The sequence below is a fragment of the Perognathus longimembris genome, chromosome 27 (genome assembly GCF_023159225.1).
Source record: "Perognathus longimembris pacificus isolate PPM17 chromosome 27, ASM2315922v1, whole genome shotgun sequence".
NCBI lineage: Eukaryota > Metazoa > Chordata > Mammalia > Rodentia > Heteromyidae > Perognathus > Perognathus longimembris.
Window position 1 is genome coordinate 4856833 of NC_063187.1, and position 24795 is coordinate 4881627.

Sequence of the window (24795 nt, forward strand, 5' to 3'; positions counted from 1 at the left end):
GAGCAGAAGATGGGATACACAGGTCTCACTAAGATGAGCGAAGCGCCGTCCTGTGCCCAAGCGTCACGTGTGCCGGTGTGATTCCGTAGGGCACGTTGGAGACTTACCATCTACCTCACTGCCGTTCCGTGTGACTTGAGACAGCAGCGGGAAGCGCGGCGCGGTGTGGCGCGGTGTCTACCCCTGCCCTCTCTATGCAGTGTGCAGCAGTGCGGTGTCTTCGCATGGGACAAAGTAGAATGCGCTCACTGTGTTGGTCCTAATGCTCCTTTCGCGTGAGGGTGGTGCTCTTTGTTTTCATGAGTTATCTTCCCTTGCCATGTTTGTTCAGAAGAGTCAGGAGCCTAAAAATGGAAACTTGTTAGCATTTAACTTTTCGTCTTTTTAAATTATTTTTTAATTGTTATCATAAAGGTTATAATGAGGTGCAGAGGGGTGACAGTTACATAACTTAGGTAAAGAGTGCATTTCTTTTGGGACAGTGTCCCCCCTTGCCTTGCCATCTCTGTTTTTCCTTCCCATCCCCACCCGCAAGTTGTCGAGTTCATTTTCAACGTAGTGTCCAATGAGGACCCCGACCGCATTTGTTTACCCCTGTCCCTCCATGTCTGCACCCCTCCACCCTCCCAAAGACAGGCAATGGGCAAACAAGATGAAAGAGAACAAAAACCTCAACAAAAAAGAAAACTCTTGCTTCCATTTCCTGGCTTTCATTGTAAGAAATTATTTTCATTTTAAAAAGTTAATTCAAGTTGAATTTTTAAAAAACTGGAGCAAAATAAACATAATTTAATCAGAAACCAATTATGGTGTGACCATTTCCCATGTCTCAAATTAATTTGCTGCTTTTCCTTTGTTGAGACTGCCAATCTGAATATTTGGCCTTTTAAAGGCTACGCTGGGGCGTCTGGGAACCCGAGAACATATCAGCATCGGCGGTAAAGCCTTGAGAAACTGCTCGACCAACAGGCCTGGTAACTGCTGGGCTTCTGGCCGCCATTTCTCCTGCCTAGGTGCTCCACAGCAGAGGCAGCTTTCAAATCACTCTGCCTCTTATTCTTGCCTCCCTTCTCTTGCGGTTCCTTTGTGGAGTGGGAACCCTTATGTGCAAGCCTTATAGATATCCATGCATCTATATGTATCTGTATGTATATACACATATATGCATCCACACACATAATGAAATGAGGTAATTTTTGCCATCGAGCTAGACACTGGCGGCTCACACCTGTACCCTAGCTACTTGAGACGTGGTGAGGTCTGTGTGTAAGCCGAGAACGGGGTGGGGTGGGGGGTGTACCTCTACGGTACCCTGTGCTCTTGCTTGGGTCCCGAGCCAGCTGCACACGCCGTAGCCCTGGCTCATGCCCAGCCCCAGTGACTCGAGCGCTGCCTTTCTATTCTGAAATACAGCAGCCTGCAGATGCTGTCCCATCCCCGGTCGCTTGTCACCAGCGGGGGACGTGGCGCGCTCTGGCAAGGAGGCTGGTTTATGTATGTAACAGGAGCTGTCTGTCTTTCAGCTACAGGCCGTACAGCTACCGGCACTTCGCACCCCCCACCACGCCCTGCAGCACGGATGTCTGCGACAGCGACTGCGCTCCCAGCCGCAGAGTGGCCTCCGTGGCCACAGCCAAGGGCTACACCAGTGACTTGAACTATGACTCGGAGCCGGCGCCCCCGCCCCCCACCCCCCGAAGCCAGTACCTGTCAGCCGAGGAGAACTGTGAGAGCTGCCCGCCTTCTCCCTACACCGAGCGGAGCTACTCGCATCATCTCTACCCACCACCACCCTCGCCCTGCACCGACTCCTCCTGAGCGGGGCCTCCTCCGACCCCTCACCCGGAAGATGTAAAGACCCTTCCGGTTGAGATCTGGAGCGGGGGACGAGGAACGCCATGTACAGTTAACTTTATAAAGGGGTTAGGGAATGCTGAAGATATTTGTACAGAAGAAAAGGATATTTATATATTTTCTTAAAACAGCACATTTGCTGCTTGTGCCATAAAAGTTTGTACAAAAAAATAAATTTGTACTAAAAGTTTTATTTTTGCAAACTAAATACACAAAGCATGCCTTAAACCCAGTGAAATGACAGAGTACAGAGGAAGCAGGGCTAGTAATGGCACCACTGGCCAGGAATGTCTGGGCCACATTGATACCAAAAAGAAAGAAAGAAGAAATTAAGTCCACCCAGAGATACTCGGGAATAACCTGATAGCCTCCCGTTGACGAACAATTGAGGGCCAGCAAGAAATCACAAAAGGAAAAACAAAACACAGGAATTACTGTTAATCTTGGACAAAGGGCTTCATTTTCTCCGTGACTCCCAACAGTGTGAGGAAGGAAAGTAGGTACTTTACAGTGATTTGTTCTGGGCTTTGCTATGGCGGGAGAGATCGTTGTCAGAAGATTTGCGGGGCCGTGCGCTGGTCCTACTTGGCAGCCTGAGTCCTGTCCAGGTGGGTCTCCCCCCAACCCCCGCCCACCCCAGCAGCTCAAAGCAGATTGACTAGCCCCACTTGCCACTGGGCTTAGCCCTTCCGTTTGCTGTTTTTGCATAGTGATCAAAAGTTAGCCATATTATTGATCTTCAGTACTTCCAGAATTGTTTTCACGCTTATTAGAATATCTACAGCATACGCAGAGAGTGTTTTAGAATTACAGACCTAAGCATTACATGTTCTCTCGTAGATCAATCCTATAGCATATGGTATCACAATATGAAATCGTCTTTGCGTATGAATTTTGAGTAAAACACTTGACATATGTGTTCTGGTTAGAGACAATCTATTTAAAAAAAAAAAAAAGAATTTCTTGTTATCACTAGGTTTTTCCCCTATATTGATTGTGATGTTTTCATGTTCTTCACATTTTTTTTTTCCTTCAGAATGACGTGTACGTACATACCTCCTCTAACGTGTGACCTGAGTTTTCTGTTACCCACTGTGAATGTCAGGTTGGTTCGATTATCCTTCCAGTCCCCTCGTGTGTTTTCACATGTCCTCTCTCTTAGCCTTTGTGACTTAAGACAGCATGAGTGTAGGGAGTGGAGGAAGCTGGCGAGAACCTCTCAGCTCTCGGAAGGGGGAGGGGTCCACCTGTCCTCCTGACCCTTCTCTGCCGCAACCTGAATGTTTTTAATCCGGTTTACTTTTGCTTTAAGACATCGTGTTCAGTTATTGACTTGTTGTCCTCCTAATTCTGTCCTGACGAGGCCTCTCTGGGCATGAGGGCCTGGGGGTAAACATCCACAAATGGGAAGTTTGGGCCACAGTGAAGGAGTTGGAGCCGTTTACAAGATTCAGGTGCACTTGCTTTCCACCCGTGAGTGAATGGTACCCGTCGGCGTCTTGAGTTTCACTCTGACAAGCAGGAAGTCTTCCTCTTGTTGGAACAAAGTGTCCCAGGCTAAACAAGATCGACACGGCACTTGGCGCCTGTGACAGTGTGACACGTGACAAGACGGAAGGTTAGCAGTCACTGGGTACCACTTAGGATGTGAGATTTCTGTATGTTTACATTTGGACGCACATCTTTATCTGGTGGACTTCCCCCGTGAGGACTTGCACTGTAGTGAAATAAGAATAAGAACTGCCTTGTTTTGTCTCAGCCCAAGTACTTGTGCTCTAATGGCAAAGTACTCTTCATGGTGGGGGAGGGCTTGGGGTGGCGCGGCTCAGCTCAGTACCCCTCTCTCTGCTGTGCTGAGTGGCATTCTTTCATGGCTCTAGAGAGAGGAGCTCTCAGATTTGGGAAGGACCAGTTGACCCTCAGGCTGGGTGGACTGTTAAGCTTAAGGAGGGGATAAAAGGTGTCCACAAAATTGTAGTCTGTATTTGGCATTTGCTTTGTATGCTGGTGGCATCTCTTCTGCAGAAGATTCCAAAGCTGTTTCTATTTTATTGTAAAAAATACCCAGTGGTTTACCAACAGGTGCTGGGGGATTTGTTCATGGGTTTGAGGAAGATTATTTTAAAGACACAATGGGAATTTAGGAATGAAGACTTTAAAGTGTGTTTTCACCTAATGTAGGCAGGCTAATTAAGTGCAAAAGCAGTTTTAAAAAATTTCGTGCCAGTCAGTCCTGGGGCTTGAATTCAGGGCAGTGTCCCTGAGCTTCTTTTGCTTGAGGCTAGCACCTGCTTCCAGTTTTCTTTGGTAGTTCATTAGACATAAGAGTCTCACAGACTTTCCTGCCCAGGCTAGCTTCAAACCACGATCCTCAGATCTCAGACTCCCAAGTAAGCCAGCATTACAGAAGTGAGCCACTGGTGCCTGGCTCAAAGCAGTAAAGTTTTACAGCTGACTGAAGCTCATATTTGCTTATTGTTTTGAAATACTCTTAAGGTCAGCCACGGGATGGTAGCTTCACTTTGCTGGAAGGCAAGAGGGCGTGAGAGTTTAAGGCCAACCTGGGCAGCGTAGCAAGTTCCAGGTCATCATGGGCTATGTTATAGTAAGACGGTCTCATCAGAACAAAATACCCCAGTATCAATAATTTGGATATGGGAGACATTATTGAAGGTGTGAAGATAGCCACAAGCCACAGTCTGTTTAAGCAGCCTTCCGTTTTGAGGGAGTATCTTTTTCCTTGCGTACATCAGAACCCTACAAATGGAGATTTAAAAATCATTTTATTTCTTATTCAGAAAGCAAAATCTGGGGGTTTTCACACCCCTAAGTAACAGCATGGACAGGAGAATGTTAGTTTGACAGGGTTTTTGACAAATGAGACTACACTAGCTGTAGATGTGGACTGAGTCTTCAAGTTTATAAACAACTGTTTTTTAAAACATAAGAGCAGGCCACCGGCACCAGCTCACATACCGACGTTCTTAAACGTAAGAAATGTACTGGCTGTTACCTTGCTTCTCCCAAGCCTAAAAGAGGCCAAGGGAAATAACCAGGTGATTTTTAGAAAGTGCTGGTAGTGTACGCATGGTTTCTGGCTTCTAGGATCCCGTAATTTCCTAATAGTCTCAAAATTTGGCATTTGAAATTCTTAGTTTGAAAAGCAAAGGGTATTGGATCTTAAGACACAAATTTATATGTTTACAACTTAAAGCATCGACGACGTGAGCGTTGGGAGCCCATGTTCTCAGGACGCTTCTCTGTGGTTGGGTTCTGTAGATCATTAGACTCTGTACCTGAACAGGGGTGGGGTGATTCTTGGATTTATCTTAATGAGTTAGGCTGGGGCGGGGCGGTGTGTGTGTGTGCGTGTGCGTGTGCGTGCGTGTGTGTGTGTGTGTGTAAGCTAGGCTAATACTGGGGCTTAAACTCAGGACCTGAGTACTGTCCCTGAGCTTTTTCACTCAAGGCTGGCACTCTACCACTTAAGCCAGAGCTCCACTTCCGACTTTTTGCTGGTTAATTGGCGGTGAGAGTCTCAGAGACTTGTGCCAGGGCTGGCTTCAAACTACAATCCTCCGATCTCAGCCTCCTGAGTAGCTAGGATGACAGGCGGGAGCCACCAGCACCCTATATTGATGACTTAGACTGCTGGCTCTACCCTCATCCTCCTCCAACTGAGGTGAGCTTTTCCTTTTATTCCATAGCCCTTTGCCACCTGTTTATGGCTGAAAAAGATTCCCACCACAGATAGAACCTCACGCAAAGTCCTTGGCCCCTGAATGTAGGATGGACCTACTGAGGACGCTGTAGACGCCCATCACTTAGGTGTTCTCAGAAGTTAACACCGGTGAATACTTGCACACAGCGTGCTTTCTGCTTCCCTTCCACTTGAGGGTTTTCTTTCCCAGGTAGAAGATGGGTAGGTAGCAAGGTGCATCTGTTGGTGTCTGTGCCTGAGTCTGGATACTAAGCGGAAAATAGCAAGGAGTAACAGACAGTCCAGTGCCCTGTGGTGTCTTTACGGGGCTCGTGTGGGGATGTAAGAACCAGAAAGAGGGAGCTGAGCCGGGCCCGGCCCGGCCTTACATACAAGTGAAGGAACTGGTACTGCTCTCGGGTGTCTTATGTGTGTGTTTTTAAATTGTTTCCTAAGCTTTAATCTTGTCGTGTCTTAATGTCAGCTGGTGTTTTCTTGTACATCGACTTGGGTACGATGGTGCTTTGCAAGGATGTATTTATATTATAATGGCCAACATTTGGTCATCCCTCGTCTCCTTCACTCCCTTCTTTTTGTAAAATAAGTGCTTTAATTATAAACTGTACAAAAGGACCTTGTATAAACCCTTTTTCATTATTACAATAATCGGAATTGTAACAAATGAAATGTTTTTTTTTTTTATAATAAAACGTTGGAAAAATACAAGTGTCCTTTCTTCTCAGCAAGAAAAGAACCCTCGCCCTTTCTGTGGTGGAGAGAGGACTCGAGTCGTTGCTTGTGTTCACGCAAGCGGTGCTGTCCAGAGGGGCTGGCGGGACGGGACCGGCTGCGGGCTGGGCGTCCTGGTGCGGGAGAGGCCGCTGCAGGCAGGAGCTGGAGGCCCAGCCGAGCCCAACATCCCTCTGGCAAGTTCCACTGGCTGCGGTGACTCTGGGAATTGGCGGGCTCCTTCCCACAGGCTGGGCGGCGGCGGCGGCGATTGCCCTCTGCCTTGATACCTTTCTACTGTTGGGCTGGTCGCCACAAGTTCCGCGATGGACAGGATTTTTAACTGTCTGGAAAGTTCTACCTTCACATTTTTGAGAGTCGTCTAAGAGCTTTATTGAGCTGTAATTTGGCATTGAGCGCTCCGCACCTCTAACATACACAGCAGGAAGTTCCAGATACAATGTGGGTTTGCAGTTGCATTCACCCCAGTATGGTGATTTTGATATTCTCTCCATTCTGTGTGTGTGTGTGCGGTGGGGGGGGGGGGGGGGGGTCCTGGGGCTTGAACTCAGGGCTTGGGCGCTATCCTTGAACTTTGTTACTCAAGGCTAGTTCACTACCACTGGAGTCACGGCTCCACTGCAGCTTTTTGCTGGTTCATTGGCCCTAAGAGTCTCATGGACTTTCCTGCCCAGGCTGGCTTTGAACCACAATCCTCACATCTCAGCCTCCTGAGTAGCTGGGATGGACAGGTGTGAACCACCAGTGGCCCAGCTAAGCGTCATTTTATTACAGAGTATATTAATCCATTTTTTTTTGATATACCACAATTTATCCCTCTACCTAGTGGTAGGCATTGAGTTTGTTTTCAATCCAGTCAACTGCCAAGTTACATCACTTCATTCCCTTTGGATTTCTAGTGATGCAAGGGCTCAGTCATATAATATTTATGCTTTTTTGTGTGTGGGTTGGTCCCAGGGCTTGAACTCAGGGCTTAGGTGTTGTTCCTGAGCCCTTGTGCTCAAGGCCTAGTGCTTTACTACTTTGAGCCACAGCTCCACTTCCAGCTTTTTGCTGGTTCATTGGAGATCAGAGTCTCATGGATTTTACTGTCCAGGTTAGCTTCGAACTGTGATCCTCAAATCCTGAGTAGCTAGGATGACAGGTGTGAGCCACCATTGCTCTTTATTTGGCTGCCCCGTGTGTAGTTCTAACAAAAAACAAGGCCAGGCCCCCGGATCTGGGCCTGTTACTCCGTCTGTATGGGAGGCTGAAGTCGCAAGGACCTGGGTTCTAGACCAGCACGAGTAAGACAGGTTTCCCAACAGGAAACGCAAGGCCTGGAGGCGGGAGGTCTGCCCCTGCCGCCCGGCTCCAGCAGAAGCACACGCACAACGGCGTTCTAGGCTGATCTAGGGGCGAATGGTTGAGAACCAGACCCACAAAATAACTAGAGCCCAAAGGGCTAGAGGCGTAGCCCAGCAGCAGAGCACCTGCCCGGCCCGTGCAAAGCCCTGCGTTCAAGCCCCAGCACCGCTGACAAAAACGAATCAATGAGTGCTGGGTCCTACACAAGTGTGCAACAGGCAGTTTATCAACTTCCCCTCGGAGGTGGGTGGATGGCCGGCAGGACTTCCTGCCACACTGGCGGGCTCGGCTGGGGGGGGGAGGGGGACGGCCATTGGCCGGGGCAGACGTGATCACTTATCTGTGTAGATGTCCCCAACAGCCCGTGGAGACCCGAGAGACACACACACACACGCAGTGTGGGGCGGGGGGGGGGGGCCACGGCAAGGCTGGGCCCCGCCATTTGCCTCATATGCCTTCTGCTCCCACTTCTCAGTCCACTTCTTCGTGGGCTAGCCCAAGCACTTTCTCCTAGAGGGGGGAAATGAGAGAGAGAAGGGGGGTAAATCCTCCAAAGGCCCCGTCTGATTCCCCCTAGCCGTGGAAATGACTGTGCTGTCGGCCGGAGCTGAGGCCCGGGAGTGGGGGTTGGGGGGGGGGAAGCAGCTCCTAGGCCGGCCTGTGAGGACAGCAATGGCTGAGGCCTTGGAGTCCTGACCTTCCAGGGTCAGGAAGGTCGCAGGTCCAGGGCTTTCCCAAGAGCCTGGAAAGGCAAAGGGCGTGGGGGGGGCGGGAGGGAGGGCGGTGCGGTCAACCAAGTGGATGGATGGACTCCGTCACCCCCCCCCCGCCCCCAGTTTGTGAACATCTAGGGGGCTGTGGCCCCCGCCTGTGATCTTAGCTTCTCAGGAGGCTGAGATCGGAGGATCGCGGTTCAAAGCCAGCCTGGGCAGGAAAGTCTGTGAGACTCACATCTCCAGTGAAGCACGCCGCAGCCCAAGTGATAGAGCGCTGGCCTTGAGGGAAAGAGCTCGGGGACAGTGCCCAGGCCCTGAGTTCAAGCCCCAGGATGGGCACGTACACACACAAAAACGCACGCACGCACACGCACACGCACACGCACCCCGTTTCCACTCTTTGCTTATTGGTTTGTGTGGCCGTGGGTCCTAACGAGCGGCAGAATTCGCCGAACCCCTGGCCCTCTGCACCCCGGGTTTGCCATCGTCTGCCTGGGGGATTTGCCAGGGCAGAAGAAGTCACCCCTGGTACCCCGGAACCCCTTTCCTGCGTCACCTGACCCGTCGTCCCCCGGGGGCCCGCCCCTCCCGCGCCTGCTCACTAGGTGCTCATGGGCGGGGCCTGGCTCTGTGCCGGCCCCCCCCCACCCCGTGCATCCCTCCCCCTGCCCCTCCCCCCCACCCCCCAGATGCTCACCCATCCGCCATGCTGCTGCACCCAGGGCGAGAAGTGATCTTTCAGGTACTTGGCCCCGAAGCCCAGCACCCGGTTCATGGGGTGATTGTCGACGGCCGTGAGCTTGGCCATGGCGTCGATGGCCAGGGCCGCCTTGAAGCCCCGCACCTTCCCCTCCGACTCCCCGCGGGTGTCCACGGTGCTCAGGAACCGGTCGGTGATGGTCTTGAACACGGGGTAGGACAGCGCCTGGCGCAGGCCGTTCAGCAAGGCCTTGTCCTTCTTCAGCTGCGGCCGGAGAGCGAGGCGTCAGCCCGGAGTCGCCCCGTGCCACCCCACCGGCCCCCCCGTGGGCACTCAGACGCCCCCCCCCCCGTGTGGGGACCCTACCTCCCTTTCCAGCTGGTCCCCCGAGGCCTTGAGCAGCGCCACGATCCTGCCGATCAGCGGGTCCTCTCCGTCTGTCCCGGGAAGGCGACACGCGCACGGCCATCACACACCGGCTCTGGGAAGACCTGGGCCCCCCCCCCCCCCGACCAGGCCCCAAACCATCGGAGCCTCTCCCCACCCCACCCCCACTTTCCTTCCTTAGTACCCCAACCTGTGGGGCTTGAACGCAGGGCCTGAACTTGGTTTCACTCAAGGCTGGTGTTTCCTGGGGGGTTTCGTCAGACATGGCAAAAGTCTCGTGGACTTCCCCCGCCCGGGCTGGCTTTGAACCACGATCCTCCCATCTCAGCCTCCTGGGTGGCTGGGATTGCAGGCGGGAGCCACGGTGCCCGGCTTTGCTTGGTAGGTTAGCCTTCAAATGTGACTGGCTTCCGGGGGGATTCCCCTCTCCCCCTGGGGCCCTTGTGTGTATGGGGGGGAGGCCAGCCTCCTGACCTGACCCCTCCCGGGTGCACCCCACCACCCCCCCCGCCCCAGCCCGGCCCCCAGGCTCACCTCTCTCATCTTCTTCTGTTCCAAAGCTTTGGAGGCGGAGACACTGGGGGGCGAACTCGAACTTGTGGCTTCCTCCCTGGTGCAGCCGGTCTTCTGGCGGGGGCCACGAGTACACGATTTCCGCCACTCGGTTGGCAATGGAGGCCACCTTAGGGCCCACGGCTGAAACAGGACGAGAGGGCCCTGAGTCCCTTCCCAGAATGCACCTGGCCCTTTGGACTGACAGTTGGCCTGGAAACGAGAGATGGGGGGGGGGGGGGCCGCCTCACGGGGCGGAGGTGCCCATTGGCCCTGCCTGGTGTCCAGTACGTTGGTCCACAAATCTGGATGGGGGGGGCTGTGGATGGACCGGGGTGGGGGTCGGGGGGCAGATCGGAAGCAGCCCCCGCAGATGGCATTGTTGTTTGGAATACTAACGAAACCGTCAGCCCGATGCTGGCGGCTCACGGGGGGGGGGGGGGGGGGGGGAACCACACCCCAGTATCCCACAGGAGCGGGGCCAGCGGCCTGGGAGGAGAACTTTCCAGAAAGTGACACCTATAGATAGTTACCCAGCCTCACAAACCATTTTTCCAACCAAGCCCCTTGTTGTCTGTGGCTGGTGGTGGATTGGCTGCTACCAGGGCTTGAACTCGGCACCTTGCTCTTTGTTGGGCTTGCGCAAGGCTGGTGCTCTACCACTTGGGCCACGCCTCCAGCCAAGACTTTTGCTAGCAACTGAAGAGATGGAATCTCCTGGCCATTTCTGCCTGGGCTGGGTTCAAAGTGTAGCCCCCTCTCCTCCCCTGCCCCCCCTAGATTTCAGCCTCCTAAGTAGCCACGAAGCTCCGCTTCCCTGCTGTTCCTTTTCCTTTTTTGGGCTCTCAATCTCATCTAAAAGCTTTCAAATAAAAACAACCCCCCGCCCCCCCACGCCCCCCTCCCAGCTTTGTAACAAAAATATGGGGGGGGGGCGGGAAAGTTGTGAAACTTTAGAAGAAGAAATACAAAGTTCTGGCTCCTTCCGCCGCGACCACAGCACAGGATGTCATTTGTCGGGGGACAAGGTAGAGAGAGGGGGGAGGGGGACCCCCCCAGCGTGGTGTGGGGCCGGCTGGGTGGCAAGGTCTCCACCGGTTGGAGGGCCCACGAGCCTGGGGGGGGAGGGGGAGCAGGGACCACCGAGGCCTGGTGTCTCCCGAGGGAACTGGGGGGGGGGCCCCCCCGTCCACGGGGAAAGGCCTGAGGGGGGCCCCCCCACGCGGGGGGGGGGCTGATCGCTGGGAACCCAGCCGGCCTGACACCCCAGCGACCCAGGGGGCTGCGAGGTGAGGTTGCGATCGTTGTGGGGGGGAGGGGGGCACCCACCTTCACTCCCCCCACGCCGCTCCACGCCGGGCAGGGACAGCGAGGACGGCTGACCGTGCGCCCCGTCCTGAGCCCGGCTCTCCCCGCAAGTCGGGGAGCCCGGGGGGTCCTCGTCCCGCCCGGGGCCTCCTCCAAACAGCCTCCGCCACGACGGCTTCTTGCCGCCCAGCGGGGTGGACCGCCAGGCCCCCGCCACCTGCGTCCACGAGTCGGCCGCGCCGGGGCCCGGGCCTCGCGGCCTGGCCGGGGGGACCGGGCTGCCCTTGAACGCGTGGTGCCGGGCGTAGAAGGCCAGGATTTGGAACTCCACGCTGTCGCCGTCGTCCTCCTCCTCCAGCGGGACGTCCTCAAGGTCGCACGCGCTGCTGCGGCTGTACATGGCGGTCCTGCGGAGACAAAGCCGAAGCCAGGGGCTGGGGGGGGGGGGGGGTCAGTCCTTGAACTCGGGGCCTGGGCGCTGGCCCTGAGCTGCTTTCCCTCAAGGCCGGCGCTCGGGCCAACTTGGGCTGCGGTGTGCGGGGTTCGTGGGAGATGAGAGTCTCACAGACTTTCCTGCCCAGGCTGGCTTTGAACTGCGATCCTCAGATCTCAGCCTCCTCGGAGGTAGGAGGTGGTGAGCCACCCAGTTACGGTTGGGGGGGGGGTTCAAGCTTCCCCCCCACCCCCAGCCCCGCTGCTGCGTCAGCCAGGCCGCCTCGTGCGTGCGTGGGCCTTGCGTGGGCTCCGCGTTTAATCTCCGGGGCTGCTGTGGCGCCTGCCCTCGGCCGCCTCTCCCTCCCACAGACGCAGGCTTGCTCCTGGCAACCACCCCACCGGCTGGCAGAAGCCGGGTCACAAAGCGGCTCTTGTCCCCTGTTTCCCTCCAGAGCCATCCCTCCCCTAGGGGGGCACATCCTCCCCCCCGCACCCCCCCGGGTCTGTGGACCGTGTGGGCCCTGGATCCTGGGCATCGGGGCTGGGGCTAGGCTGCCCCGCCAGGCGGAGTCACCGCCTCGTACCCCCCTCCCCCACAACACAGGGTTCGAGCCCCCCCTCAGGTGCTTCCCCTTTGGCTTTTCCCCTCGAGAACCCCACGGTGGGCACCAAGACATGAAACCAAGTTCAAGTTCATGCAGTGACCTTGAGTGCGATCCGGGGCCTGGCGTGTCACCCCAGATCCCTTCGTGACCCCCCAAACCTCCCAAAAGTGAAATGGGGAACGCGGCGACGTGGTTCTGCTTCCCACAGAGCTGGGGGGGCCCAGGTCGGTCGGGGGCCTGGCTGGTCAGGGCAGGCAGGCGGAGGGGAGGGGTCTGTGGTTGCAAGAACTTTGGGGGCACCCTGCACCCCGGGATGCCTGAGCCCATCCCCGGCTCCCCCTGGCCTGGCACGGGCACCTGTCATGTGGGGTGCACACCACGGTCACACACACCCATAGTCACACCAGTGTGAGCCAGCACCCCCCCCCCCCACCGCAGGTCCCTCTGTAGCCAGAGATATGTAAGAGAACCTTCAGGACCCCCCCTCCTGTCGTGGAACCCCCCCATTCACTCCCTGCCACCCCAGAGATGGAGCTGGGCACATTGTATCAACCCTGGGCTCCCCCCCACCCCCCCCAGCCCAGCTGCCTCCTTCCTGCCTGGCCAGTCTTGGAGATCGGGCTTCCCCCTGGGGGTGGGGATGGGGGTGGGGGAATCGGGGCTGAGCCTGGGGTGTGCTTACCGTGGGGTTCACCGGCAGGCAGCCGGGAGGGAACCCCGGCCTCACCTCGAAGGCGCAGGTGCCGGGGGCCTGGCGGGCGTGGGGGTGGCCACTTCCTCGCCAGGCCCCGCCCCCGCCCGCGGGAGGGGCCGCCCTTTGCCCCGGGAATTCCACCCTGAACCTCTTCCTCCAGCACCCAACTGGGCCTGGCGCATTCTTCACGCTCCTTATCAGTGTAGCCAAGTGGACAGCCCCCACCTCTTACCCCCCAAGGGCACATGTGGGGGTTCTGCCCTCCAGCCTGAGCTGTGACACCTGTCATCCCAGAGACTCAGGAGTCTGAGATCGGAGGATCCCGGTTCAAAGCCAGCCCTGATCCGGAAAGTCCAGGAGACTCTGATCTCCAATGGGCCACAAGAAAACCGCAAGGGGAGCCGTGTGGCTCACCGTGGTGGGGTCAGTGCTAGGGACAGACTCCCCGGCCCCCCCTGAATTCCTCCAGAACGACGGGGGTGACAAGCCGAAGGGGTTTGTGAAAGTCCCCTTCTCCCTTGCCGCCCTCCTCCTTCCTCGCTGTCTAACCTCGTAATTCGCGGATCTGTGCTGAGCCTTTGCTTTCCTTTTCCCCTCATTTAGGTTGAAAAGTGGAAATGCATTTTTTAATTGCATATTCATATTTTTTATTTATTTATTTTGGTCCCAGAAGTCTGCACCTGACGGGCTGGTGCTCTACCCGCTGAACCACGCCTCCAACCCCTGCCTGAAAAACCTCACCAGCTCCTGGGAGGAACCCGTGGGGGCGTCTGGCCCATGTATGTCTGTGGATGGGTCTAGGCTGCTATGCAAATGAGCTATGTAAATGAGGGCATGCAAATGGAGTATGCAAATGGACGCCATTGGTCAGGGACTGCACTGGGCAGGGGCTGGGTCATTGTAGGTGGCAAAGCGACCCGGTCAGAATGGGGAATTTTGGCCACGTCAGGTGCCAGGCAGAATATCCGGTCAGTTGATCCCCTTGTACCCCCCAATACCCCACCCAAAGCACACCCACCCACTTCCTGGACACAGCCTCCGCGTGGGTCTCTAGGCTTGGGGGAGCATCCAGTTCAGGGCCGGTCCCACTCCATGCTCGTGGTACTTACTCGGGGTACTCCTCACTCTGGGTACTCACGTTGGGTGCTCTGGGTGCTCTGGCGGTTCTGGGTACTCGCTCTGGGTGCTCTAGGCGCGTTCTGTGGGTGCTCGCTATGAATACTCCTTCTGGGTGCTCTGGGTATTTTCTCTGGGTAACTTTTCGGACTGGGTGCTTCCTCTGGGTGTTCTGGGTGCTCGGGTACAAGTAGAGGGAAGCCCTGTCCAGGAGGAAAGAGGACTGATGACGAGTGTGTGAGTGTGTGTGTGTGTGTGTGTGTGTGTGTGTGTGTTGGGACTGGGGCTTGAACTCAGGGCCTCACTCTCTTGCTTGGCTTTTCCTGCCCAGGGCTGGCACTCTGCCCCCTGAGCCACACCTCCCCGCCCAGCCTTTTGCTGGCTCATTGGAGATAACACTCTCACGGACCTTCCTGCCCAAGCTGGCTTTGAACCCCGATCCTCCCATCTCAGCCTCCTGAGCAGCTGGGATGACAGGCCTGGTGACTGATTTGCCCACCAGCCCCCCACAAACAAGTACTTGCCAGGGAGCAGCGGCCCGGCCCCACCCCGTGGTCCCCGGCCCGACCCCTGGTCTCGCGTGGCTGGAGGAAGAGTCGCTGTTCCGCGCCTGCGTCATGAGGACAGCAGAGTGGGTTGGGACATGGTTTTCGGGGTGTGTGTGTCATAGGATGAGGGGTAGGGACAGAGGCACACCCCGTTTGTGAGCTCGTTGCTCAGCAAGAACACAGGAGGCTTCTGGTCCCCAAGGCCCCTGATGCCCGGGGTTCCCCTACCCTAGTCCACCCCCCCCAAACCCGCGTTAAACCCAGCACACCTCTCTTGCCCATGCTCACATCCCCCACCCCCCACCCCGCGATTTGCAGTGGTTGGCGCCAGGTGGAGCCCTGTCGCAATGGTTTCCAGGGGGGCAGGGTTCTCAGCGGAATGCTGGGGTCACCTCTGCTGCTGCCGTGAGGCCCGGTGGTACTGCACCCCCATGTTGAAACCCATCTCAGGGCGCCGGTGGCTCACGCCTGTCATCCCCGCCGCTGGGGAGCCTGCGATCACTTCTCTCCAGTGAACCCCAACAAGCCAGAAGGGGGTGGGGGTGGGGGGGAGGGAGGCAAAGTAAGAGGCTGGGAAGATGGCTTAGTGGTAGAGTGCTCGCCTCACATACATGAAGCCCTGGGTTCGATTCCCCAACACCACATATACAGAAAAAGCCAGAAGTGGCGCCGTGGCTCAAGCGGCAGAGTGCTAGCCTTGAGAAGCTCAGGGACAGTGCTCAGGCCCCGAGTTCAAGCCCCAGGACTGGCAATAAATAAATAAATAAAATAAATAAAGCAAATTAAGAGCTTACTGCCCCCAGCACCAATACCACCTTTTAAAAAGAAGTTCCTCTCTGATTTAGAAATTGAACTTTGTTCATATAAGACTAATTGTCTAATATTGACATTGCATTTAAAGCCCTAGGTGAACTTTCTTGGGCGTGGCCACGTGGCTACTGTTTATGTTCTTGATACATTGTATATTGTATATATGTCTACCTGACCTAGAGAAGGGAAAGAAAAACAGGGCGTAAGATATCACAAGAAATGTACACACTGCCCTACTATGTAACTGTCCCCTTTTTGCACAACACCTTGTCAAAAAAATTTGTGTTCAATTAACAAATAAATTAAAAAAAAAAGAAATTGAACTTTGTGTCATATAGTTAGGCAGAGAAGGATGGGGTGGAAATGAAGTTTGGCAGGGAGTCAAGCTCCGCCCCCCGCCCCGGCTCAGGGGTGCAGAGAAGGGGACCCCACTCTAAAATCAAGGCACGGTGGTTCCTTCTGCGACCCCACTCCACCCCCTTAGAGAGTGGTATGGGAATTTGAACCCAGGACTTGGCCTGGTCACGGTGCCTCTCACGTCCTGACCACCAGGCGGCGCCACGCACACGCACAACAGCCAACCGGCGGGACTTTTCCCGATTCAACCAAACAGGAAGAAAGAAACCCAAACCCATCCAAACCAAACGAAGGCGCTCGCTCGAATGGGACTGAGCGCCAAGCAGAGCAGGTGCCAGGCCCCAAGTTCAATCCCCAGTACAGCCAGAATCCACACAAGCACCATAAATCCCCCCCTCACCACCACCACAGCTGTGTCACCGGGGCTAGGTCAGGGGTTCGAGCCACACCTCCATGTCTAGCTTTTTGCTGGTTAATGAGAGATGAGGGTCTCAAGGGTTTGTCTGTCCTGGCTGCCTCTGAACCTCTGTTCTCAGATCTCAGCCTCCTGAGCAGCCTGGGCTACAGACAGGGGCCACCCAGCTGCGGTTCCATTTGGTTTTGGGGGTTCACAGAGTTCTCATGAGACACACACACACACACACACACACACACACACACACACACTCAAGCAAAACCCAGTCACTTGGAGTAAAAACAGGCACCGTGTCTCACGTCTACATAGTAGGTGCGTCTAGCACCCTCTATTGTGTAGCTCGGACCAGAACGTTTCTACATGTTCTAGATGTTTCTGTCAAGCCACATTTCCCGCTGGCTGGAGGAGCTGCCTGGCTGGGCTCGGTGGCCAGCTCTCTCTGCCCTGTTTACCTGACCCAGGCTCATGGGCCTCCATCTTTCGGGGTGTTTCCGTTGGGTGTGGAATTCCAGGCTAACGGTTCAGAACGGCAAACGTGTCCTCCTTTCCTGGGCTCAAGGGAACCGATGAGCATGAAGGGCTGCTTCATCCTTGTTCGTTCTGTGGTAGGTTGTGTGTGCACACGTGTGTGTGCATGGGGGACCTCTTGCATGCTTTTAAGACCGTGTGTGTGTGTGTGTGTGTGTGTGTGTGTGTGTTGGTCCTGGGGCTTGCATTCGGCCTGGGCGCCACCATTTTGATCCACAGCTCCCCTTCCGGTTTCCTGGTGGTTCCTTGGAGATCAGAGTCTCACGGACGTCCTGCCCTGCCCTGGCTTTGAACCAGGATCCCCAGATCTCAGCCTCCTGAGTCGCTGGGATGACAGGCGGGAGCCACTGTGCCTGGCTTTCCCTTACCCCCACCTCTGCCTCCATTCCCTGCTGTATTTTTTTTAAAGGCTTTATTGGCTTGGAAACTTGGGGGGAGGGAGAAGCAGTGGGGTTTGAACTCAGGGCCTTGGGCTCACCAGGCAGGTGCTGGATAGGCCACTTGATAGTTATTGTTGGGTATCAGGGTGCTCTGCTTTATCGGTTCAGATGGAGCATGGGGTGGGATGAGGACCAGGCTGGCCTCCTCCCCCCAATCCCAGCCTCCCCAGTATCTGCCCTGCCCATCTATCCTCCGGTGCTTGTGAAGATTCCCCTCCTTCCTGCATGAAGGAGATGGAGCAAGCTGCAGGGTGAGACAGGTTGTGCAGGACACCCCCCTTCCCCCCGACATCCAAGAGCCGGGGCTGCCCCCAGCCAGGGCCCATGACCCAGGTTTGCAGCCCTGCCTTCCATCCGATCGGACGATGGGACTCACAGGGGCCGGAAGGTCACCACCACCTCCCTTGTGTCCTGGAGGAAGCTTGCAGAGGCATCTGTTAGGCCAATGGCATCCCCAAAGTGTCCCCGGGGCAGCCCCCCATCCCATGTCCCTGGGCAAATCCCTCCCCCCAGCCCCTCTCCGTCCCCCATCCCCCCCCCCCCCCGCCCCACAAAGGTCAAACAGCTCCCACAGAGGACGAGGAAGTGAGCTGGTGAAAACTGCAGGCGTCTTTTCCTCGCGCGCACGCTTCTGGTAAGTCTCGGCTCCAGCATCTAGCGGTTAACCACCGAGGCAGGAAATGACATGGGGCGTTTTTTTTTTTTTTTTTCCTTTAATTTTAATCGCTCAGCCCAGCCTTGGGAAGAACAAGGCAAGTCTGTGTTTAGGGAAGAGGACAGCCACCTTGTCTTAAAGGCGCAGGTCCCCCTGCCTCCCCGAGCGTGCGTGCGTGCGTGCGTGCGTGCGTGTGTGTGTGTGTGTGTGGCCAGCTCCACAACCCCCCTTCCCACTCACTTCGCTGGGAAAGGCCCTGACTGGGCCTGGCTCAGGATGAAGCCCAACACTATCAGCTACTGATGGGGGAAACTGAGGCACTGGTCAGGACACCCGTGTTCCGCTCTGCAGGACCAGCAGCAAGGAGTCTGGGCCGGTCATTGGGTTTGCCCTGTTCTTCCTCCTCCTCCTCTTCCTCCCCCTCCCCCTCCCCCTCCTCCTCTCCTTCCCCTCCTCCCCCTGCTCCTCCTCGGGCTTGAACTCAGAGCACCGAGCTGGGGTGGCAGGCCTGGGGCTCCCCTTTCCCTCGCCCATCTGGGGTGAGGGGTGATGGTTGGGGAGCGGGCTGAGTGGGTTTGCCGAGCAGCTCGGTCTTCCCAAGCTGTGCCTCCAGGGCTGTCAGTCTGTTTGTCTGTCCGGGAGGTGGGGGGAGGAAGGAGGAGCGACGGGACGCTGCCCAGCCAGGCCTCTCTGACAGACCCCGCCCAACCAGGCCCCGCCCCTCCACAGCCCTGCCTCCTGCCTGGCCCCGCCCCTGGCAGGCCCCACCCACCACCAGGCCCCACCTCTCCACAGCCCTGCCTCCTGCCTGGCCCCGCCCCTGGCAGGCCCCACCCACCACCAGGCCCCGCCGCTCCACAGCCCTGCCTCCCTGTCTGGCCCCGCCCCTTTCTGGCCCCGTACCGCCCTACCCCTCTACAACCCCGCCTCCCTGTCTGGCTCCGCCCCACCATAGCCCTGCCTCCCTGTCTGGCCCCGCCTCTCCAGGCCCCAGCCTGCCAAGCCACGCCTCCCTGCCTGGCCCCACCCCTCCACCGCCCCACCTCCCGCTGGGCCCCACCCACCAGGCCCCGCCTCCCCATGGCCCCACCTCCCTGCATGGCCCCGCCCCCAGCAGGCCCCGCCCACCAGGCGACGCCCCTCCACAGTCCCACCTGCTGCGTGGCCCCTGACAGGCCCAGCCCACCAGGCCCCACTCCTCCACAGCCCGCCTCCCTGCCTGGCCTCCGGTGGTGGTCGGGTGTGGCCTCAGGCTCGGATGTGGGGCCCCTCGTGGTTGGGACCGCGGCCTCGGGGGTTGGTAGCCTCCTCCAGCCGGGCTGCCCTTGGGGTTCACTCGTAGTTTTGCGATGCTCCATGATGCGTCAGTCCACGGATGGCACGGGCCGTGAAGGTTTGCGTGGGGGTGGCGTGGCGTGGTTGGAATCTCTGCCCCGCCGTGGCGTGCCTGGCGTGGGCTCTGGCGTGGGCTCTGGCGATCCCCTTGTGTCCTGGTGCTGGGGGGGCCGTTGTCCTCACAGACGTGGAGAGCCTGGTGACCCCAAGGTCTGGATGGGGATGGGGGTGGGGGGGTTGGAGGGAAAGTCATGAACCTAAAATCTAAAATATGTGCGTTTTGGGGGGGGAAAGATCCTGAACCGTTTTTCTACCAAAGACTTTCGCTTTTCCACCCCCCTCAACTCTTTTATTCTAGAAAGTAACCAGGAAAGAAACCAGGAAAACTTTTTGCTTCAGATCTCTCACCGTCTAAATATATCAATATACAAAAAAACATGGTAACTTTCGGAGTGAAACACGTTATACATAATGCATTTTTTTTTTGTTCCCAAACGTTATAACAGCATGGCTTTATATCTGTAAAGGGCACTAAAAATAAGCTTTGCATGTATTTCAATCTCTGGCCCCTAAGTTTTCTTTGAAGGAAAAAAAAATATATATTTTTTGTTCTTTCATGGCTTAACATTTCGGGGGAAAAATATATATATATCTATATATCTTGTCTATTGCTTTGTTCTCTCTTTTTTTCTGAGCCAGGGACTCAAACTCACCATCTGACATTTGCTTTTGCTCATTGGCGGGTGCTCTGCCCCCTGAGCCACGTCTCTGACCCTATTGCTTTGTTTTTGCTGCTTGTATCTTTTTTTGTTTTTTTTTTTTAAATTTGGTCCTGGGGCTTGAACTCAGGGCCTGGGCGCTGTCCCTGAGCTCTTCAGTTCAAGGTTGGCGCTCTACCCCTTGAGCCACAGCTCCACTTCTGCTTTTCTGGTGGTTTCATTGGAGATCAGAGTCTCACGGACTTTCCTGCCCAGGCTGGCTTTGAACCCCAATCCTCAGATCTCAGCCTCCTGAGTGTCTGGGATGCCGCCCGCCACACACCCCTCTGCTACTTGCCCTCTGCCTCTTGTCGTCTTTGCTTTGTGTCACGAAGGAAACTTGTGACTTGAGCTCAGATTTCCTTCAGCAAAAAATGTCCCCGAAGATAAAATCCTCTGGCTTGGGGTGCGTGTGCGTGGGGGAACTTGGAACAGGAATCCGAAAGCTTCCTTTTTCCTTCTTCCTTCTGTGGGTGGCAGTTTCCTGTTTGTTGAGAGGTTGACTTGGCTTCCCTGCCACACACCCCCTTTGTTCTGGGAGGAAGGGGCTCTCCAGGGGTCCCCCAAGTGCAGAGCTGCCTGGAGGAGGTGGGGGGGGGGAGCGGGGGTGGGGGGGAGTTGGCCTCGGGCTCAGTTCCCATCACCAGACCTAGAACTGGCTCCGTGGGACTCTGTGGGGCTCCGTGGCCAGGCTGGGAACCACGGCTCAGCATCCGCCTCCCCCTCCTCCCGCCAGCTCCCCCCCACCCCGCCAGCCCCAGTTTAGTGGAGGGAGGGGCTCGGCCCAGGCCCAGAGCCAAACCACGGGCAGCCAGCGCCCAAGTCGCCCCAGGAATCTGCTCCAAAGCAGAAATGCTAAGATTAAAATAAAAAGACACCACAGCCTGGCAGAAAGCTTCCAAGCTGGGTTCCAGGCTGGCCTGCCGTTCCCTCTGTTGGGGGGGGGGGGTCCCCTCTGGGCCCAGCGAGGGGGTTTCCACTCCCACTAATGGCCTGACTGCCCTGTATGAAGTGAAGCTGGGGGTGACAGGTGCCTGGCTGGTTTTGCTGATTTGATGTGAGGAGAGGGTTTGGGGGTCTCCTCCTCCTCCTCGGGCCGTGTTACCGGGGTTTGATGATGGATTTCAGGACCTGCACCTCCCATCACGGACTTGCCTCTGTCTATGAGGCCGGGGAGCTTTCTGCCTCCATTGTAATAAGAAACTTGGTTTATTCATCCCTTAGACAAATGCCCAATTATCACCCGTCCATCACAAAAGCGCGGGCAGAGGGGGAGAGAGGGAGGGGACCTCTGGACCTCACCACTGCCAGCAAGGGGAGGGGGGCCACACAGGAGGGAGGGTTCCAGTCTATGTGACTTAAAATGGCAGCACCGATCAAGACACGCTGTACTGGTCACCTGACACGTCGAAGCGAAACCCTTTGCACAGCTTCTCGAAGACTGATGTTTAAAAAGCAAAAGAGCAAGAGAATGAAGACAATCAAAGCACCATCGGCGCCATCTGAACCTCCCGCCGCCTGCTTGCGTGTGTAAATCTCACGTTGTGTAAAACCTAAGAGACATCAGGTGCTAGATTGCTTCCCCGTTGGCCTGGGACAAGAAAGGCCTAGTGTATAACCCTGTGGAAGTGTGCGTGTGCAAATCACCCCGGGGGGGGACCCCGGTGGACACACAAATCACTCAGGGCCTGCTGGAAGACACTTGGCCTTGCGTTTCTTCCTGCAGAGCTGAATGCAAATGCGCGCCCCGGGGCCTAGCATGGCCGAAGGGCAGGCTGCGCTAGCCATCAGCAGGAAGCCCTATCCAAGCAGGGGTGGCGAGCCTGCACAGGGAGGGAGAACTTGGGCGGCCGGGCAGCTGCCTGGACATTTGCGTGTCCGGATGCATTTGCTTCGCTGGCGATGCAAAATGTCCGGCGCCGATTTTCCTAAAGGAAGAAGCTGGGGTGTGAAGGGAACTTGGGGATGCAGATCCCGGCCGGGGCTGGGAAGCGTGTTCATTGCTTAGGAACACCAGTGGGTCCACACTCCTGGGCCACTGGCACTGCCTTTCCCTTCCTGTCCTCCCTTTTTTATTTGCAGTACTGGGGTTTGAACCCAGGGCCACGACGTTGCTAGGCAGGGCGCTTTCCTGCTGAGCCGCACCCCCAGCCCCTTCTGCTTTAGTCATTATTTTTCAGATAAGACACTCCTAGCTTTCTCCTTCTGGGCCTCCATCCTGTCGCCACCCACCCCCCGGAGACTGGGACCAGGGAGTCCCCACCTGGCCATGGTAAGGCTGACCCTTGCCTCTCCCTTCTAGATCCTTCTAGATTGGCCGGCCAGACCAGTGTGCGGGGCCCAGGCTCGCCCCTGAAATCCCCTGCAGGAACAGCAACTCTCTTCCCGGCTGCCGAGCGTGTCAGCTGTGGTGCACGCCGGTGTTTGTGTCTTCCTACGCCTGTGAGCGTATTACGCCTGCGACACCCTAAGCCTTCGTTCGTGTGTCAGGCAGACCGAGACCCCGGCAAGGCCCCTGCCTCAGCCGGCTCACGGACCATCTGTGCTGCTCACCACTAACGCGGACCCCAAGAACGGTTCCCACGCGCTGTCCAGCCTGGGACCCTCGGTGTGAAACCCAGGTCACCTTCCCCCCTCCAGCTCCCGGTTCCAGGCCACTCCCGCTCGCTAGAGACAAGACACGTGGGACCTTGCGTTTCCTTTTTCTATAAAAAATTTATTGAGATGATGTAATTATAGGCTTTTCTTTAAAATTATTTGCAACTCACTGGCCCTGAGAAAAGGCATTTTTTTTGTGTGTGTTTTTGTTACATTCATTTGATTCAGTCCCTTATAAACCCCACACCTCATACACAAGAGATTAGAAACTAAACCAAAAAAACAAAAAGAAGAAAGGAAAGAAAAAGCACTTGAGATCCGTCCTGGTTTGCCGGTGGGCAGCCGGAGAGATCTTCAGGAACGTTCTTGGCATGGCGAGATTGGGAGTTTGGGGCTGCGCGGTGTGGATGCACACAGGCCGAGTGTCGGGGTGGCTCCCTGGGGCTCTGGATGGGTAGGGGTTGTTGGGGGGAGCCCTGTGCCCCTCCCTTCCCAGGGCGGCTGGTGGAGTGGCGGCAGGTCTGGCTAGCACCGAATGCTTGGGCGAAGAGATTGCTCGTGTCTTCCTTTAGTCCCGGGTCCTGATCTCGGGGTTCCAGGCCGGGCTCCAGGTGTGAACACCGTGGGTTTGGGGTGCGGGCGCCGCTGCTGGCCAGCGTCACAGTTCTCTGGCAAATTCCGTCCGTGTGGAAAGCACTGGATCCCAGGGCTCGGGGTACTCTTGAAAGGGGAGAACCCACAAGGGCTCGCGACTCCTCTTTTCCTGTGGGGACCCCTCAGGGGTCATGGGGACGGAGGGGGGCTGTTCTGGGGGGGAGGGGCTCCCTGGTCTTGGGTCAAGGTTGAAGGTGTTACTCTGCACCCCCGGGCGGAGGAGACGGCAGGGCCGGCGGGTGAGCCGCAGGGCGGCCAGGGGAACGGAAGAACGGCCGGGACATCTCCACAGGGCCCAATGGCGGCCCTCGAGCCTCGTCCCCACGCCGGGGGCCTCGGGAGCAGCCCCGGCCTCTGCCCGCTGGCCATCTCAGCGCTGGACGGGGGGGGGGGGGGGCACTCGAACATGGCTGCTTTTCTTTCCGCAGTCCTGGGGATCGAACCCAAGGCCCTGCGTGCACCAGGCAAGCACCGAGCCGCGTCCCCATCCGTCCTGTTGTTGCCACTGTCCCTCTAGTTCCGGGCGAGTCCTGGGCTCTTGAGCTGCCTGCCTCTGTCGGTCGGCTCGGGTCCAGATCGGGCGAGGGGGGCGTTGTGAGGCAGATCTGGATGCCACACACGTGGATGGGGCCCGTGTGGGGCGCTGCCGCCTGGCTCAGCCCGGGAAGGGGCGCACGGGGCCCTTCTGAAGTGCAGCATGGGGGGGGGGGGAGAGGAGCCAGGTGGCGGAGGAACTTCCCGCCTGCCCAGCTCCCCGTAAACTCCACAAGTGGGGAACGGATTCGGGGGGCCTCCTCCCACCCCTCCCAGGACGCCCTGCGTTCTGCGGCTGCCAAGAAGCTCAGAGAGGGGGGCCAGGAGCTGAAATAAGGAGGGAAAAAAAAAACACCCACAAGGCCATGGGAAGCAGCCTCCGGACAGGGGCTTTTCTTCCCACTAAACCTGAATAATCTGTTTCAGGGAAATCCCGCCCTGTTCCTGGACCGCCCGTGCGATCTTTCTATAGTTCTGCTTTGCCGCCATTTGTAAGCTAAGGTGCCAGGCCTTCCGGAGGGCCTGGGCGGGCGCAGGTGGGCGCCCATCTTCTCAGAGGGGGCATCCGAGTCACGGGGCTGTGTGGCCACAAAGTCCAAGATTCTCTAACAGGCTGAACCCTGTGGAGGGGGAGGTTCAGAAAACAGCAGCAGGAAAGCAGGGACGGGCGGGGGAGGGCGGAGGGAGGGAGGAAGGAAAGGGACCGAGGCAGAGGGAGAAACGGCTTTTCCTTCCACGCCACTATTTTTTAAAAGCCCGCCCCCCTCTCTCCCCTTCTCAACCAAGACCCGCCGGGTTTCTGTCCCCATCAAGGGCAGACCCGAACCACAAGGCGGGGGGGGGGGGGACGGGGGAGTCAGTCCTCCGGGTATTCTCTTTTCTGACCAGCTAAGCTGGCCGTACTCTGTAAGATTTGCAAAAATAATATATATAGATATATATATATATAAAATCAATAGATACATTTCCATAGGAAAACAAGATCTGATGTCTTCCCCT

General features: G+C 56.7%; 2 protein-coding genes and 1 long non-coding RNA gene across 6 annotated transcripts in view; 1 reads left to right on the forward strand and 2 right to left on the reverse strand.

Annotated features, from left to right (window-relative positions):
- The window catches only part of Lrp6 (LDL receptor related protein 6), a 78331-nt gene extending 65033 nt beyond the window's left edge, over positions 1 to 13298 (forward strand). Inside the window, exons 24-26 of one of the 4 annotated variants that reach the window (XR_007209276.1) lie at positions 1524 to 3448; positions 4105 to 4110; positions 13289 to 13298. Coding sequence is in view for 2 of the 4 variants with exons in the window: in XM_048335255.1 (XP_048191212.1) it covers positions 1524 to 1818 (295 nt within the window). In the remaining 2 variants the exon portion in view is untranslated. The other 3 variants (XR_007209277.1, XM_048335255.1, XM_048335254.1) reach the window with 3 other exon arrangements.
- On the reverse strand, positions 8096 to 11714 carry Bcl2l14 (BCL2 like 14). Its single transcript, XM_048335053.1, has 5 exons — positions 11336 to 11714; positions 9989 to 10150; positions 9434 to 9504; positions 9065 to 9331; positions 8096 to 8161 (listed from the first exon to the last, which is right to left on the reverse strand). Exons 1-5 carry the CDS (start codon positions 11712 to 11714, stop codon positions 8123 to 8125), a joined length of 918 nt encoding a protein of 305 aa, XP_048191010.1. The 3' UTR covers positions 8096 to 8122.
- Positions 13299 to 14890: 1592 nt separating the features above from the next.
- LOC125342922 lies at positions 14891 to 24789 on the reverse strand. The gene is made up of 3 exons (XR_007209278.1): positions 24387 to 24789; positions 22628 to 22636; positions 14891 to 14902 (listed from the first exon to the last, which is right to left on the reverse strand). It is a non-coding gene; the product is annotated as an uncharacterized LOC125342922 (long non-coding RNA).
- Between the last annotated feature and the right edge of the window lie 6 nt (positions 24790 to 24795).